At 43.3% G+C, this 18327-nt stretch overlaps 1 protein-coding gene across 3 annotated transcripts; it reads left to right on the forward strand.

Moving 5' to 3' along the window:
- Positions 1 to 13102: 13102 nt before the first annotated feature.
- On the forward strand, positions 13103 to 13928 carry LOC117896939. Of its 3 annotated transcripts, none has more exons than XM_034805481.1 (2): positions 13103 to 13232; positions 13282 to 13928. In XM_034805481.1, exon 2 carries the CDS (start codon positions 13292 to 13294, stop codon positions 13877 to 13879), a length of 588 nt encoding a protein of 195 aa, XP_034661372.1. In that variant the 5' UTR covers positions 13103 to 13232; positions 13282 to 13291; the 3' UTR covers positions 13880 to 13928. The 3 variants fall into 3 exon arrangements, with proteins under 3 accessions (XP_034661372.1, XP_034661373.1, XP_034661374.1); XM_034805482.1 differs by having other exon boundaries at positions 13109 to 13232; positions 13304 to 13928; XM_034805483.1 differs by having other exon boundaries at positions 13121 to 13232; positions 13307 to 13928.
- The last annotated feature ends 4399 nt before the right edge of the window (positions 13929 to 18327 follow it).

An 18327-nucleotide genomic window follows, 5' to 3' on the forward strand; every position in this document is an offset into this window, starting at 1 on the left:
ATACAATTTAATTGCCGAGCCTTTTTTTTTGTCTCTTTTTATTCGTTTGTGTTTCTGTTTGTTGCGTCTGTCTCTGTAGATCAATTTTGGAAATATTTCATCTCTGTGGGTGGTGGAAATTGCAGGAACGTGTCGTCTGTGGCAGTGGCAACCACAAATTCTTGCCAAATGGAAAAGTATTTTTGGAATGGAAGTGGGGAAATGTGAGTTTCACTTTTTGTCATATATATATTTTTTTTGATTTCCTTCAAATGAAGCAGCGAAATTTAAACAGATTTATTTTCGTCATCCACTGAATTTAAATTTACAATTTCTGCCTGTTGTAATATTACACAAACAAATAGGTAAATAAATCGTCAAATTTTCCATTAAAATTTAATTCAATTTTATTTGCATTTTAGTTTGTCTCTTTGCGTTTTTCCAGCTCTCAGCAGGTTGCCAGTGGAAAATATTCAATTTTGTGCCTCGATTTTCCATTATTTGTCGTATTGTTTTTTGTTAGAATTGCATTGCAATGCGAATGGAGCCCAAACAGCATACAGAACAGAACATTTGCAATAAAAGCAAAAAAAAAGGAACACAATGCCGTAACTAGCTTTTATATAGGTGAGGTGCGGTGCCGGTGCTGGTTGTAGGGCCTGGGACAAACCGTTGCATTACGTGTACGCGGCATTGGCTCGGCATGCCACGGCAACCGTGAGCATGCCAGACATGTGAAGAGAGCAAGAGAGAGAGAGGCAGGTAGAAGCATTTGATATATACAACTTTTTGAACTATAACTCAGCATTTATAGTGAATATTTGATTGCTTTTATTGCCAGTGAAATCAAAAATTGAACAAACTTGTTAGCGAAAAAATAGAATAAAACACATTTTTTGTGTGTCTGAATTTACAAAGTTTCCACTCGCTTCGCTACAGCTTTACGGATGCCTCAGTCATTGAAAATTGCTAAAAAAACTAATCGAAAAAACCGACTTGAATTGGTTTACACATTGAGCGTCCAATTACATATTTATTCACACTTTGTAAACGGGTGAAAGTAGGTGAAAGGTGTAATCGAGGGCAATATATGTGTGCTCTATATAAATACCCAATACATTATACGCACATGTCCCCTGACCTCAATGAAGTGTTAGGGGCTGGACCCCGAAACAGACACAGGAACAGACAAAAAGAAATGTGGGGTGAAAAAAGCTGAGCGGAAATTATTGCAGCTCAATAAAACATGGAGGCAAACAATCAGACGAGAGAAATTGTAATAAGGGGCACGTATCGGGTGGATCAGACAGTCAGAGATGCAGAGGCACAGAAGAGGTGTATAACGAGAGAAGCTGTGAAACAATTCGAAATACATTTGTCAATAACCACACACAAACACAAACACACACACACACTCAAAATGAAGCAGGAACGAACACTGCCCCTGGCAGATGTGTGTTCTGTGGCATGAATGGGCGTGTTAAGTTATTGAGCGCTTGTTTGTGGGCGCAACAACTTGTAAGTGTGGTCAGGGCATGGAACTGACCAGTAAGAGTGGGAGCGAGAGCACAGCGATAGGAAGAGGCAGCATTGTCACACCTGCGGCAGGAATCTATTATATTTCAATAATGCTGCGACTATCGCATAAATAAACAACCGCAGTCGAACAAACACATGGCTACAACATAAATCTGTTTGTTCATTTCCATTTTCCATGGAACATCAACTCTATCACAAGGTTATTTTTATTTCCACATACAGCATACAGCATGCAGCATGGGTGTATTACCGATAATGGTCTCAAAAAGCCAATAAACTGCACTGAATCCTCGTGTGAAATTCATAGAAAAATAGAATTGAATGGCAAGGAATTGAATTGAATTTCGGCCATGGCTATCGGCAAGATTGTGTAAAACTATAATTGATTTATTAATTCATATTGATGTAACTTTAAAAATGTACCAGAGAAATTTCATTGGATATATTTGGAAATTGTTTTTATTGACAGTTTTTGCTGCCTTGGATGTTTGCCCAACTGAAATAAATTCCACGCTTCAGCGGCCATCATCATCATCGTCGTATTCATCGTCGTTGTCTCTGGCCCACAATGCGTATACATTATTTTGCTTAGCTTACGTGCTGTCTGCCTCGCAGTCATGGTTGACTTGCAGCTGCCCCCAGTTATCGACATCTTTTCGCAAACTTTTCCTAGCACCAACAAAAACTTAAAGGCGTCTAAGAATTGGCAAAAGGGGGAAAAAAATTCTCAATTGAATTAAGTTGCCATTTGTCATGGAAAAGTAGAAAAGGAGTAGAAGGAGTACAAGGAACGCGCACGCAAAACAAAATTCAAATTCACTGCCGCGTGGCAGACAAATCGAATAGACCATAAACAAATTGTAAGCATTGGGGAAATATTAACAGCAATATAAATATCATTCTCGAAAACAAATAATCGTTAAATTTTATTCCATGTATTCTACATTCGGCAACATCATGTTGTTAGAGATAAAGAATGTCCCTTCATGGCTACATGAAATGGCTGAGTGTTCTTCTGGGTTCAGCCTTACAGGGACTTCTTTGGAGTGTAAGGTTGCTAGAATTAGAAACATAAGTGGAGAATAGCTGTAGCTACTTTACTAGCCCTGCTGGTTAACGTCGCCACAATGTCACGTAGGCTACCGCATTCCCTGGGCACACGTAAGAGACTGGCATTCGCATCTGGAGTACGTCCGTGCATCAATTGGTCGAGTCAAAGGGCCCTCACATGTCCTGCTGTGGGGCTTTGCATGTCGCACGCCCTGAGGCTGAAATATTACATGGTAGCATTTTCATCTTTGTCTTTGTCTGCCGCCTGTTATATTGTTTATCGCGAAAGTAACAGAACATTATAGCTTTTTATGCCGTTTACGTTTTACTTCATGTTTTTGCACAAAGAAAAGTCGTCAAGGCGATCGACAGCAGGAGCTGATGGGGCGCTGAAAATGTAGCATTTTCTGTTTCTTCCTGGGTAGTTTATGACTGATGGGGCCTGATATATGAGACTCCTTACTCGTTCCCCCACTGACCAACTTTCGGTTGTCGCTTGCTTTTCTTTATTTATTTTTTTGGTCATTACAGAGCCCCCGCACCATGAAGCGGCATGGAGCCAAGGAATTTGTCCTCGTGTTTCGTGCCTTTGTTTTATGCCTTGTATCATATTTTTACTGGTATGGCTTTTTAATATCATGTGACTCTGGCGCTGATGTCGTGGCACGTAAATGTTTTTAATGTCCAATAAAATTATCGTTTCAGATAAAGCTGTTCGGCAGCAACAAAACAGTACCAGACATGTAATACTTAAGTTCAGGAAATGGCGCTAGGTTATGACGAGTGTTGATTGCTCTTACTCATTCCCATAACATTTTTTGACCAATAAATATGCAGATTCCAGGAGCAAAACCAAAGCTTGTGAATCGTCGCAAATGTTGTCTCAACTTTTTTTTGCGAAAGTTTCTCGCACCTTTGCCTATGTCAAAACTGTTTTGTGTCAGCCGCAATATTCATTCCTTGGCCATTGACCTATTGACCACAGCTGAAAACTTTTTTGCCTCCGAAGAAGTTTAACAAATTGCCAGCAAAGTGGAAAAAATCATCCAGGGATAAGCCGAAGTTTACGGTTTATGGAAAACTTTTACTTGCTCAAAATGGTAATTGAATAAAAATAAATTTATTAAAATAAAGGAGTAAAAATGGGAGCACCAATACTTCCGTATTACATTTATTAAATATCCAATTAATTTACCTTCAGTTCCATTCCACAGGGGTCAGAAAAAAGGCCAAGTTTTTCGGGGATATCCATGCACTTGGCAAATTGTCTCCAAATTTTGACAAAGGATTCGTAATGCGCCGGCGTTTCCTTTTTTGCTTCCTTTTTTATGTTGCGTGCGACAAAGTTTAAATGCAAACGCAAAACTTTTTGCTACCATTCTCGCTTTTAGCGTACATATCATTTTTCTTTTCCTACACTGACCAACAAAAACACAAAGAGACAGAGAGAAAGAAACCAACAGGACAGGACAGACACTGGGACGCACACACATTACGCATACGCCGCGTCAGCCTAATTGACAAGGGTTGAAAATGCGGCGGCAGCACAACTTTTTTGCTGAAATATGTCAAATGTCATGTTTAAAGGGGGAAAGGGAAAAGTTTTTGCCTAGTTTCGGTTTAAACCCCTTTTTTCTTTTGGCATAAAAATGCTCAAAATGTTTTGGAATTAAAAGTTATTTGGTAAGGATAATCGCAACCACATGAAATTCTTTTGGAAATATCTTTGATTCCGAGGGAATAAAGCAATTTTTAGCCTCAGCTCTGTTCACCTATCTGCACTTTATTTCAAATAATTTTTTTAACAAAGACTCTAGAGTAATGTGATATAAATGACAAATGTGGCTGTGGTACAATGAAAATCCATCGAAATGCAATGCCAGTGGTCATTTTTCTCAGACTGGAAAAGCTGCAAATCGTATACGCAATTTAAGCAACTTCACAGTAGCAGGAAACACAGAGGTAAACAATATTTTTCAGTTCATTGAACGGAATAAGCTTGTTTCCGATAAGGAAAGCCAACCAGCGAGAACCAGCAGAGCAACAAAAATCCACACATGGCTAATACATAGACACGCATCGAGATTGTTGTTTTGGCCCTGGCTGTCCGCTGTCTGCTGTCCACTGTCTGCGCTGGCCTGTCTATTGGTCTGTCTTACATTTCGTTCTGTGTTTACGTCGACCAACGTGAACATGCCGCAAGAAAAGCAGCAGCGGCAAGTGGTGGAGGTAATAGAGGAGCAGCAACAATAGGAAAGGAGCTACTACCGTACTCTAAAAGTAAAGAATTTATCCAAGAGCCCAACTAGGATACGGAGGGGGATTGAGAATTAAAGCTTTTGATATCGCAAGCTGGTTTGCAGTTTCGTAAAACAAAGTAGAAGCATTTGTACTTTGTATCTTCGACTGGCGTTCGTTTCTTTGGGATCTGTAATTTTATCTGGTCTCTAGCTTTGGCTCCACTGACAGTTGTCAGTGGAACTTGTGTCGATTGTGTTTATACACATCGTACGGGTTGTTTATTACACAATTCTTTTGACTTTTCCAAGGAGTTGGGAAAAACAAAGTTTCTTCTTGTTTAGTTGTTGTACATTCGATAAATTCGGGCATGCTTAAGCCATAATTTCCAACAGCTGCCATCAAATCCCAGCGAGTTATGCAATCTGTACACTAACCAACGAAACAAATCAGTTTGCCGCACACCTGTGTGTTACACCTTAGTTTCCAGCTCTCCTTCAGCCCCGTTGAGCTGCTCAAATAAGCAAATCACGTGCTTTTTGTCAGCTCAACTAAACCAAACCCAACCCTCCCAACCTCACAAAAAACACGCAGAAGCACACTATACTCTGCAGCAGAAATTAATGTGTGTTTGTAAAATGTGCAAAATATTACAAGCAACAAAAAGGTTCGTGGGCACAGTGTGCGCAAACAGAAAATACTATCCAAAATTGTAGACGACATTTTCAATATCTAATAATAAAGAAATTTATTGCAGATTCGAGAAACCATTCCCCATATTCAAAACAAAACAAAAAGGAGAAGACTCTCATAAAAATAAACTTCACAAATTTAGATAAAATTTCGAGAAAATCTCAACCACTGTTCTGCCAGATATATGGCTGAGGGAATTTTAGCTGTTGGGGGATAAGCCAACAATGCTGTGGCATCAGAAATAAGTAATAACAGAGTGTGGCAACTACTTCGGATACTTAACGTGAACAGATGATGCGACACGTGTAAAACCCGCGACAAGTCAGCCAGCTGCATAAAATAGTGGCAGAGTGTCATTCGTGTGAAGGTGCTGGAAATAACTAATACGACATGTTATGCGAGACTTGCAAATGTATCTGCTTAATAATACTCGAGCAGTAGTGGCAGTGGCAGTGGTAGCAAGCGCAGTGTGGTAACATTTTACTATTGGTATGGCAGCGAATTTTTTGTCAAAGGCCTTTCTACAAAAATGGGAGAAAGGGCGAAAAGCTTGCACTAACAACTGTGGCACGTCCAACGTTCAAATGTCCGGCAGAGTAAGCAACATTTGAAATTCGACTAAAAGCATACAAAAAGAGGGACACAGAGGGGGCCGCAAGAGGGCGACTGGGAGCGGAAATGTTGCGTTGCACATGTGACAAGTTTTTGTATGTGAGCATGTGGGAAGGTTTGGTTCGGGGGAGAGACTTGTGTGTGATGTTGCCGTCGAAAGCGGCAAAAACAGTTCAGCTGCCACAGTTTGAGTCTCGTTCGGTTGGGTTTCCAGTTAAGGTGAACTGCCATTTTACAGTTTGTATATCAAACTCTGCTAACCCAGAAGAGTTTAAGGAGTAGAGGGGAGGGGGCACACACAAAAAATTGCCTCGCATAGTGCGCGGGGTCACGGCTTCAAATCGTCGCCGTCACACAAAACCGTGTAACTTTTTTCCAGTGCACTCACTTCGCTTTTTCCACTTTTTTTGTTGGTCAGCGCCAAGGCAAGTTCCAAAATGCATTTCACTGTGGCTTTCATTTTCGTGCTTGTTGGCCACTCCCACAATGCCACACTATCCATCGCTATGCCTCCCAATGGTCTTCCCCCTCCTCACAGCATCGCATCGCTTTAGTTATAAATTTAAGCCCTGCGTGGTTTTAATTTTTTTGAGGTTTAGTTTTCTGTTTGTTCTTACTCTCCTGCTCGTTCTTACTCTTACTCTTACTCTTGAGCTGATGCGAATGCTGACGGAGATGCTGGAGCCCAGGTTCAATTCCCACATGTCCCCGTTGTGTCGCTGTTCGGGTCAAACGTGTGCTCTCGGTTCAGTTGGGGTTTAAACGGTTAAGTGCTGGCTAAATTGTTTCATTCTTTCGTTGCTTACCGTTGGCCCCGAACGGCAACCGGTTTTTGCTCGCTCTCCCCTATTCCACATTCTAGATACCTTTTGTATCTTTTGTTCGAAAGCATCCGTCCGTCCGACGTGCGTGTCTAAGGTTAAATTGCACATGTTACCCCATGCGTTTTCCTTTCGCATCCACATGTCCACATATCCTTGCTGCTCTCTTACTGATTCTGCTCCTGCTTGATGGTTTTGTACTTTCGGGTTTAACCTCAAGGTGTTAAGCTGACGTGTAGCTGCCATTTTTTTGCGCAGGTTTCCCACCTATCTGGCAAGTTTATTGATTCCGCAAGATAGACAAGACTGTCTGTGGGCGTAATTGGCAAATGATGTAGTTGCAATCGCCAAGACAAAGCACGCACCCAATCGGGGAATGCCATTAAGGGAATACAAAAGTGAGCAGGTTAAGCGATTATCTGAAGGAAATCTTTCCAGTGAAAGGAGAGCATTTACTCTTTGTTCCCCTTGTGAATCATACCTGTATTTTTAATTATGTCCACTTTTGCTATGGTGTGGTGTGCCAAAAGTCAAATAAAGCAATGGGGCGGCAGGCAGTAAATAAAAACGTATTCGCAGCGGTGACAATGGATCGTTGCCCTTGCCCCTGGCTTCATTCGAAACAATACAGTTTCAGTGGGAATGTGCAATATACCATGTTGAAGGCACTGTTGGGAGTGGGACCAGCACTGGTGAAATCCCACTGAATCAGTGGCAGTTGATGAAGCAGAAGCCATGGGCCACGAAAACTCTACTCATAACCGAACCATTGTGGATTTAGGCTGAGCTGAATAATACCTGTACGAGTGGCAGTGCCTACGCGCCGGTACTCAAAACTCCGGCCAGAGATAGCGCCTTTGAGGCCGGTTCTTGTTTTGCAATTGCAGCTGCAGTTGTGAGGATCTGCCCCACGCACGCCAATGTGTCCTGCGATAATACGCACAGTGCCAGCCAGTGGAGGTGGGGGGGATTTTAGCCTGTGGCTGGCCGTTTTTGAAAAATTATTTTCATTTTTCATTCTCCGGCTCCGGCTCCGGCTCGGACGGGCGGGCCTATGCCTGCGCATCAGAGACATCGCAGAATATCCAACATTTTTGCATGTCAGCCGCAGAACTCGCAGAATATTCCACTGGCCACGCCATTCGACCATGGGATGGATACACGGGCATTGAACTAAACCACTCAGCGAGCACTCATCACCGGGTAAGGCTGACTGACACAAAGGACTGGCTCTGCATCCCAAGAAAAGGGATAACAGGGAAAATGTATTACTTGCAATATGCCAATAATTTTAATTAGCTTCTCAATATTGCTTCCTTTACGACGACATTTTGACAAATTAATTTCCGTATTTTATGCTAATTATTTTATGATTCATTTACTTTCACCCCGAACACTGCTTTCATGTACAAGAAAGCGACGCAGAAAAGTATCTTTTGGCAATTTATATAACCTTTTAAGTCACTGTGCAATGTGGATGGGCCTTTTGGTCTGATTTGAAGCGTGAAAAGAAGGAATCGGGAAATTGTTCGTTAAAAACATTCGATTGCACGCTGAGTTGGGTAAGCGATGCGGATATCTGTACGTATCACAGATGTAACGAGTCAATATCAAGAGGATAAGGCGGAAGTACGAGTACGTCTTTGCTGACAAAAGGTCACGTAATGTAAGGCAGGAAAGCGTACGTCATTTGTGCATATTCCAAATAAGTAAGTGAAATGGCAGATATATACTCCTACGGAGTATATTAAATTTACGGTTGAAAATATCCCTTCAGTAAACAACTTTTTTTAAAACCGGCAACATTGATGAATAAAGAGATCTGTGGCACTTCAGTCGCTTGCTAGACATCATAATCAACGTTATCCTCATCAGTTCCACCGCCCAGCTCAGCCAGCCTTAACGTTACAAGTAAATCTGTGAAATTAAAACCAAATGTCAAACAAAATGTGGCCCAGGCCCACAGACGGGCGGGGCGGGAGGCTCGTTTTACGTTTGTTTTGCTGTTGTGGTTGTTGTCGGTGGTTTTGTCCCACTCCGCCTGTGGCAGGGGTGCAGAGGCACAGGCACAGGCACATCCGTCAACTTTTTATTTGTGTATTGCACACACACATACAGCATACACACATCTGCAGATGAAATATAAATACGATACATATCCGGTTGCTGCTACTGACTCTCGTCATGTTATATGTCTGAGATTTATACCCCAGCAGACGGATACGCCAAAACCCAACCCCTTTTGCGTATCCAGATTCACAAAGTGGTAGGAAAAGGTGTTGCTATGTATGTGTAATTGGCATCCATTGTATTCACAGTATATGAGGCAGCAATAGGAGAACAGATTGCATCTGTAAAAGTATTTTGACTAAATAAAACCCACAAATAACTCTACCTGCTGTATGGCATTAATTATGCATCGTATGTCATAATTTATTCTTCATTTTGCAATGACATCTACATTTTTTGGGACCCTCTCTATTTATTTGATTTTATTTTCTGCCATTTTTCTACAATTTTCTTTTTTTGCTACTACAAGCAACGACAATTTCGAGCTCATTAAAAATTTTCAACTGAAATATTTTGCCGGAAGCGGTGGGTGGGTATGTGTGTGTACTCCTGCTACGAGGCACGTTTGCTACATGTGCTTATTTACTAGTAGCTACAGTGTTGTCAGAAAGTATACACCTCGCTTTGGGTTTAGAAAGAATTTATAAAATATAAAGCAAGACAAAATTAAATAAAAACATTTAAAAAATGTACTCTTATTTCTTTCTGCTTTAAAATGTGGTGTTGCATACTTTTGGTAGCTACTGTCAGCATGCAAATGTGCTTGCGTGTATTTTGTATTTTAGTTTCCCCACATCTACTGAAATTAAACTACAAAATTACACGCGGATATATTTAATTAGATGACATACCCCTATTATGTTTTATTTAGGACTTGGTTCCATGCCCCGTGGCACACTCACACATGTCGCATGCCACACCACGAACCCCACACACACACACACACACCGCATTACAGTCTGTTCAGAAGTTTTTGCAACGTGATTTGTGTTCGAGTCACATCCGCATAGGTGAAAATTAAGCTACCGCATTTAAATGTGAATGTTAAATAATATTTTGTGGCCCCACTCAGCAGTCGGTTTGGGGTCAATGACTGAACCGAGCAATAACCAATGCTGCTTAAAAGTTTAAACATACATTCGTGCAAGTGTGGGTGTCCTCTCAGAGCTCTATAGTTTTTTTTTTGTCTCGTCTACGTCATTACCACTTTTATTGCCATCCTCTGCGTCTGGATGGGTTTCCTGTATCGATGCTCAAGCGATATATCAATGACACACACAAGAACCGGATCTCCAATTTTCCCTTCTCTGCTTTCTGACTGAGTTTGACTTTTTTTTTAGAATCTTTTCTTAGAACTATTGCTTAGGGCGGGAGGGGCTATTTTTTTAACTTGAGCATTTTTTTTGTGACATAAAACTCACAATCAGTCGCCATCTTAGTTGGTTGGCTTTTTGTCTGCGCTTCATTTCATTTCTTTGTTAACATGATTCGATTTTTATTGCACCAGAAAAAGGATTTGCTCCATTTACCTCAAATGCTTTAGTGCTCAGCACCCTCGCATCGCCCACCCCCAACCCTGAGCGAGTGTTGGACAGGCCCTGCCGACTATCGACTACCGACTGCCGACTGACGGAATGGAATGGAAAGTGCTGTCGTCTTCATTTGGGTGGCAACTTAATTCATTTGATGCATTATTTAAATTGCAGCGCCAGCAGTGCCCTGGAAATCCGCAAAAGAGCCACAAAGCTTACGGTTCAATTCATTTGTTAGTGTGAACCCGTGCAATCCCTAAACTGATTGGTTTCTCCCCATTGTCTGAAGGTTAAGCAAAGGATGTGCTAAGCCTCAGGGACTTTGCTTTGTTAACAATTACTCATGAGCACACATCCGAGATTGGTTGCCACCCAACCTCCCCCTAAAATAGTGCATTGAACTCTTGCTCTTAAGGAAAACTAAATTCTATTCAAAACTAATTTCCATTGGCCACTAATTATGTGCAAAAAAGCATGCTAGGGATTATTTCATTATTCTTGCAGCTTTCACTGGATTTTCATTGCTAAGGCAATGCGATTGCTCTAAACCCAAACCAAAATGTGAAAAATCATTCATCAAGTCTTCCAAGAAATATGTTTGTGCTTGTGTCAACTGCATGCCCTGCTGTTTTCTCCTATATTTCTCATTCCCATTCGGCAGCTCTTAGAGTAAACAACTAAATTTGTTTTGTCTAGTCTCAACAGTTTTTGTAAGGTCTCAAATTTTTTTTCGGTTCGGTTCGGTTAATGGTAAAAAATTATTTAAATTCAAATAACAAAATTTAGTAAATAATAAAAAATTTTTGTGTTGCATTTGTTGGAGAAACGTAACGGCCTAGATATGTGCGGACCTTGCTGTGGACCCTGTGCTGGCTGCTGCGGACCTTGCGGCGGCTGCTGTGGACCTTGCGGACCCTGTGGCCCATGCTGTGGTCCCTGTGGACCCTGCTGTGGTCCTTATGGACCGTGCGGCCCATGTTGTGGACCCTGTGGACCCTGCTGCGGACCTTGCGGACCTTACGGACCTTGCTGATGCCATCGAAGGATCTACACCTGCTGGCCGTAAACCACGAACTTTAATTTGAGACTGAAATAAACAGGGCTTAAAGTTTTCAAATTTTGATGCTTTATGACCATCAAAAGCCCAACCTAATGGCGACATTGTCTTATTTCTGGGGGTATGTAGGGGAGGGGATCACTGACGGAACTGAATGTGGTTAATGGGAGACGATGGCAAGAAGACCTCATTAAAAAATCAAGCAGGTGCAGTCATGCCAATGGCAATGCGTAGACGCTGCTTCCTTTCAGCAGAGTGAGAGGGCTTGACTTACCGATGACATGCACACAGATACGACACACATGCATCTCTTTTCGACTGGGAAGCACACACACATGGGTATCCATAGCCACACCCGCATACATTTGTGTTGTTGTTTGGTGCCTGGGCTACTGGAAAATGCCAAACGAAATCGCAAAAAAGAGTAGGATCCCAGAGTCCGACAATGGTTGTGCTTCAGGTTAAGTCTGAAACTTGCAAAATGCAACACACACACACACTCAAGTACCATGGGGACAAAGGGAGCAGTTAATTTATGCCAACATGCTCAGGGTAATTGCCTCAATGCAGCTGCAAAATAAAAGTAGTCAAGGCAAGAGTGAGGTCTCAGTCGCACTCGCACTCGCAGTCGCATCATTTAAATTAGCCAACTAGGGGATTTTAATTAGTGTCAAGTGCCTCAAAATAAATGGACGCCCGTCACTGCAGTGATGTGGAGCACTGGGCGTTTGCAGGGAGCCAATCAAAGTGGATTACAAGTCAAGTCACTCATACGCCCTGTGAACCACCCACTCCACAGTCAATTATTAATGGCAGTAGCTCGGCAACTCGGCAGTGCAGTGTGGCAAAAGGGCTGAGAGGACTGCTCACTGCTGACATCTCAATTCATTCTGGCAATCAGAAAAAAGCCAGGCAAATTGTTTATTGTATACTTGTATTAGAATGCCAGCGGTAAATGCCTGGGGAACTGATTTTCATCATTCATTTCCGAGTCGACTTTTCCACTTTCAACGCTCAACTGAATTATGAAGGCAGCCCCATGAAGCCTGCATGTGAGTCGAGTCAGTGGCCAGAACAAGCACAACTTGATGACGCAGTGCTGGGAATACATACGTCGAGTTGGGGGAAATGTGAGAGATCGACTGAGGTGGCGGGCACAGGGGCGGGGCCATGGTATCTGAGTGGCATGCAAATGGATTGCCCCATCGTGCAATTCGAGAAGCAGCAGCAGCAGCAGCAGCACTAGTACGAGTACCAGCGGGAGCCGGAAAGGGCTCCAATTTGAGCTTCACTGAGGCTGCTGGTGGCATCCAAGTCGAAACGCTTAATCAGGGTCATATGGATTTCCAACCGAATGAGCAAACCAGCAATCCGAGGACACGCATATGCGCCGCATCAATGTTAATTGGACTTGTTTGGGGAATTTCTCCCATCCCCGCATCCCCCGTCACACACCAACTTAGATATCAATCTACCATTGAAATTGTTATTCCAACTTGTCAAAGTTTCGATTTGCTCTCATTTGAAGTTCAGAAACTTGTAGTACATTTGTCCGTATCGGCTTAACATCAATTCCAAAATTATTCCTGTTTTTTTTCAAACTTATTTATTTCCTACCTTTTGATCTAGTTATACGAAAAGGTAAGAGTAGTAAATGTGAGGTGCATCGGATTCTAAATTTCATTATCAGTCCATCCTTGATGTCGTTGCAGCAGGAAATACGTGAAATCAACGTTAGTCGTCACATAGAACTGATTCTCCGGCATTTTAGAGAAACATTTCGAATGGCGGCAGAACCTTTCATGATCGGCGATGGACCGCATCTGCGTGCAGACCCGTGGTCAAATGTGCCACCTCAAGACTATCGCTTTTTTTACGAGGCCTTGAACTTTGAGCTGGAAGAGACCCTTGCACACCGCAACTCGGGCTCCGGCGATGCCGAACAGTCGCCTAGAGAAATCAACCGTGCACGTATAGATCCACACATATTCTATGACGACATCGAAGGCCAGCAGTCTGAACTGGATGACGATGAGTTTGAGTACTACGAGGAAGACGACGGTCCCCTCAACTTGGGATATTTATCTTTGGGCCCCCATTTTCTTGAGGCACAGCCTCACTTCAGACCCCATCATCATGTGCCAAGGCGCCCGCTACTGTCGCCGCGATACACCCTCTCGATCGAGTTTGACGGCAGCACATGTAAGCAGATCTTCAAGACCCTCGCCCAGATGGGATGGCAGACCGCCCTACGTTTGGTCTACACTGAGCTCTACTTCATGAGTTAAGAATAGTGTTCGATTCTGTCTTTCAACGACTCAAATAAAGGAACGATCGGAGCTTAATAGTCGAATCGAAAGTGGCCTCTCTGTGAAAGTCAGTCCCAAAAGATAGCTTCATGCATATGCAGCCGAACCACATTATCGTTTGTCCCCACTGGCTTATGCCCCACCACCACTCTTGGGGCCCACTCTGTTGCAGGTTACTTTGGTTGTCCAGGATCTTGAGCTACGCCAGTCGCCGCTGTTGTGCATTTATGGAAATGCCCCCCAGTGTGCCTCTATTCTCCTGTTTGTGTGGCAGTTTGGCCGAACTTCGTGGCCGAACTAAGCAAAAAACAGAAACGAATCTGTGACTGGAAATAGTTGACTTTCGAATGCCCTCATTCATGACATCTAAAGAGTATGGGGAAACTCTTGCTATGATTCAGCTAGGGCATCCATTTGTCGTTATCTCGCAGCATTGTGCCCTGCCTCTTCCATATGCCGCAACTTTTACACAACGCACCCAAAATAACAAGCGATGAACAGCGCGCGCAACACGCATGCATGTGAATACCACATACACACTGTGGCGCACACCCACACTCTCAGAGCACACCCAGCGCAAAGCGCAAAGCGCACAGCACACAATCACACCACATACTCCCACACATGGAGAAGACGCAGCGCGCGTTCATTTTGCGCCTTATCTGCGGTCGCAAGTGTTGCGCCATCGCAGCCCGAGTGCCTGAAATTATGCTAATTTTTGGGTTTTTATGCAGCCAGCGACGATGCCAACATGGGGCAGAAATCTGCATCGCATCCCCAAGCGCGGAGGAGGCTGTCCTCCAGCTCCAGCTCCAGCAGCTGTTGTTGTCGGTTGCCGCTGCTGCTGCTCCGGCTGTGCATTTTGCGGTGGCCATGGCGAAGAGAACGCTGAAATTTACAGGCAATGGGTGTACACTGGTGGGAGTACAGGGGAGGTTGGACAGCTGATAACGCAGCATTAATAACACCCTCTTGGCCTGCTTTCTCTTTCTTGATGATTGAAAATCTCCAACAAACAGCGCGCCCCAAAGTATGCAACGTTCATTTACTTATCAGGCTCGGGGGGCAGCTTCTGCTCCGACACAAGCACAGCCCAGGACAGGACCCGCTCATCCTCGATATTTGTGGTACATTTGGGAGCTAAGCAGGCACAAAAAAAAAGAAAGAGTCAAGCATCTGCTGCTTCTGCCATTGCCTTTGCCTCTGCCTTTGCCACTGGTCTTGTTGTGGCCAGTGTTAACATAAAACTTGTCCAGCGATAAACTCTTGGCCCGCCTCGGACATTGTCCAGCAAACATTTGTTACCCAGCCCAGCCTCTCTCTCTCTCTCTCTCTCTCTCCTGCATTGCTCCTGCTCATCGTAGTCGTAGTCATAGTCCTGTTTCTGTTGCTGTTTCTGCTCCTACTGCATATTCAACGCCTTTTCCATTTCACTTTGCTCGCACAGCATTTTGAAAATTTCAAATTTCTGTTGCCAGGACTCTCCAGTGGCTACTTAGAGCCTCGACGAGTGTTGCCCTTATTTTGTATTTGCTGCATTTATCCCTTTACTGTTTCGTGCTAAAGGAGTCCGATGCATGTTGCAACAAGCATATGAATCTTTGGGAAATTACTGAAAAAGAAGGATTTGCAGCACCTATGTATAACTGATCTGAAGCATAGCCTACAAGTCCTTGATTTTCGAGAGTGATTCTCGAAGCTTCAATCATATTCGTACACTCTCCTCTGGCTCCTGTGGCTCCTTCTGCATCAACTTTTATTTTCTGTAAATCAACAGAGTGGCGGCAACCAAAAAGAAAAGTTTTCTCCGAACCGCCAGCCTTATCACTGACCACCACAGGGTCAAGGGTTAATGAATTGCAAGCGTAATTACTGGTTGGGTGTAAAGGGGGAGTGATTACCCCCACGAGTCCTGTGTGTGTGCCGCCCCACCCCATCTTCCGCCTGATGGTTATTACCGCCGACCAAGGGATCCTTTTAATTATTGTTTATAACCGTCGGATGCAACTTTATCTTGTTTATTTTATTATATTCCATTTTTTTGTTCGCCCTGTTTTTCGCTGCTTCGTGGCTGTATTTAAATATTCAAACTGCGGTGAAAGTTTCGATTGTGTTTGCAGTTTTTCCGCTGAATATTTATACAATTGATATTGTGCTCCGGCCAAGTGTACTTTTGTTTTGCATTCATTGGTGGGTTCGATTTCAGCTGCATATTTAATTGAATGATTCGTTTTTTCACTTTACGGTCTTGTTGTGCAATTAAGCCAATTGTGAGGAATGAAAACTTTTGTTCTTCGGCGCATTTCTTAGGTTCTTTGTGGCCGGCCAAAGCCGATAACCTTTGGGGAGGGCTTTCATTCCCTTTCCCATATTCACCATCAGTGGCATAACCCACCACCTGCCCTACGCCCTCATACTACCACCCTTCTGCCATATTTCAATGCGTCAACGTCTGTGTCTGCTTCGCTTGTCATGCATTTTACGCATGAGAAAATATTTTCAGTTAACAAGTGCGAGGGTTGAGCCAAACAGAGAAGAAGAAAAAAAGGCAGCAGTGACAGAGAGAGAGAGGGATTTCCCTCGCAATGCAAAAGCAAAATGCACAAGAAAATTCCCATAAAAATAAATCGAAATAAGGCAAAGTTGCAAAACGGTGGCGTCGACGGGTAACAAACGATGCGCCATGCCAACGAGGCCAGCGGTCGGTCGCGCAGACGGAAAGGAATGGATAGATTGGGGGAACGGCAGAGAGTTCTGGGTTTGTTTATGGCGCGATATGAATGACACGTGACTGGGAGACACACCAGACAACAGGAGAAGGAGGAGGCACTAGCAGCAGCACCAGCAGGAAGAGCAACAGCAGTACAGTAGGAGAAGCAGCAGCAGACGCTGCTAAAAATTATGAAATTTAGCGCAAGCCAGAGGGCTGGCTGGCTGGCTGGTTGGCTGGGAAAAAAACACATTGAGCACAGACACAAATACCCACACACATACACAGTGACACATCCAGCTATGTGACAGCTTTACCATATCGCACCTGCTGCACACACTCTCGAATGCAAGGACAGGAAGGGATCTGGAGCGGTTGTCTCGACTCGACTCGACTCGACTCTACTCGACTCGACTGACGGCCAATGCGCTTAGCACTTTCATTTCGTTTGCTGCAAATTGCTTAACCGCATTGCATATGTATGCAGAATGGTGACACACACACACACCTCTCTACCTCTGCAAATGATGGCATTAGCAACGTGAGCTTTACAATGGTTTTTTCCCGATGCCTGCCGCCTCTCACTTAGCAAGCAACACGGCAAGCAAAGGTGTCGCCACCAGCTGCTGTGCGGCACAATCCAGCAGCTTCAACGGTTTAGCACCTTGCCTGTTACTTTTCTGATACCCTCTTAAAGGTGGTATTATAATTGTGAGCAGATGCTAGTCTTCCCTCAGCAACTTTGGTAAATTCTTTGCCAGGTTTAAGAAATTTAGATCATAAAGCGAATCAATCTGCAAGAGTATCCTGCTTTCTTCTACCCTTTTTCTATGTTTTCTTTTGCATTACTAAACGAAAAAGAGTGATTTGTAAAGCTTAATGCAAGTATCACCCATCGGCAGTTGATAAGCAGGCAGACAGAAACGCCCTTGAGGTAGGCAGATGCCAAATACTGTACAATGTTGAATGCCAAAAAAAGAAACGTATTTCAATGTAATTAGTTAAAGGTTCGAATACTTTGTAATACTTTGTAATTCCCCACAAGCTTCAAAGTTCTCCATTTCCATATCCCTTACGAGTGTATGGGGTACATTTTGATTTATTCACAATCCTATTTATTTTCCCATCAGCACCATTTACATGACTGACTCTATTTTCCGCATTTCAATCGTCGCATGATGTAATTTATTTCCGTTTTTTCTTTGAATGAGTGAAAGAGCGGGGGGGGGGGCAATGTGTATGTGTTGTGTGTGGCAGGATTTGTCTCTTAAATAGGCAACAATTTCTTAGGCAATCCCTGCTGTAAGCTCTTATGCTCTTGTGTGTGTGTGTGTGCGTTTCTGGGTGTGTCCTTAATACGCATTAGTGTAGGTGTCTAAGGGCTGATTATGCCTTTGCATCAAATCTTTTATGCTGCAAAATTCGCAAATGGAAATGTAAATTCGCAAAACGGACAGCTTAAAGCGTAAGAAAGGAAGGAAAATGTACTTCGCTCTTATTATTTGGTCCCTCCATTTTCTTTATGAAGCGACTAAACACAAAACAAATACCCCGGCAATCAATTATAAAAGTTTCTTCCTCCTTTAGTTGCTTTAAACTTTCCCGTTAGCTGGCTGACGCCATTTAATGGGGGAAGCTGCACCCTTGACAAATCGGCATAATCGCTCTTGATTATTATTTGGCCAGTTGGTCAGCCGAGATGCCATTAATATTACCC

Source organism: Drosophila subobscura, chromosome O (assembly GCF_008121235.1).
Source record: "Drosophila subobscura isolate 14011-0131.10 chromosome O, UCBerk_Dsub_1.0, whole genome shotgun sequence".
Lineage (NCBI taxonomy): Eukaryota > Metazoa > Arthropoda > Insecta > Diptera > Drosophilidae > Drosophila > Drosophila subobscura.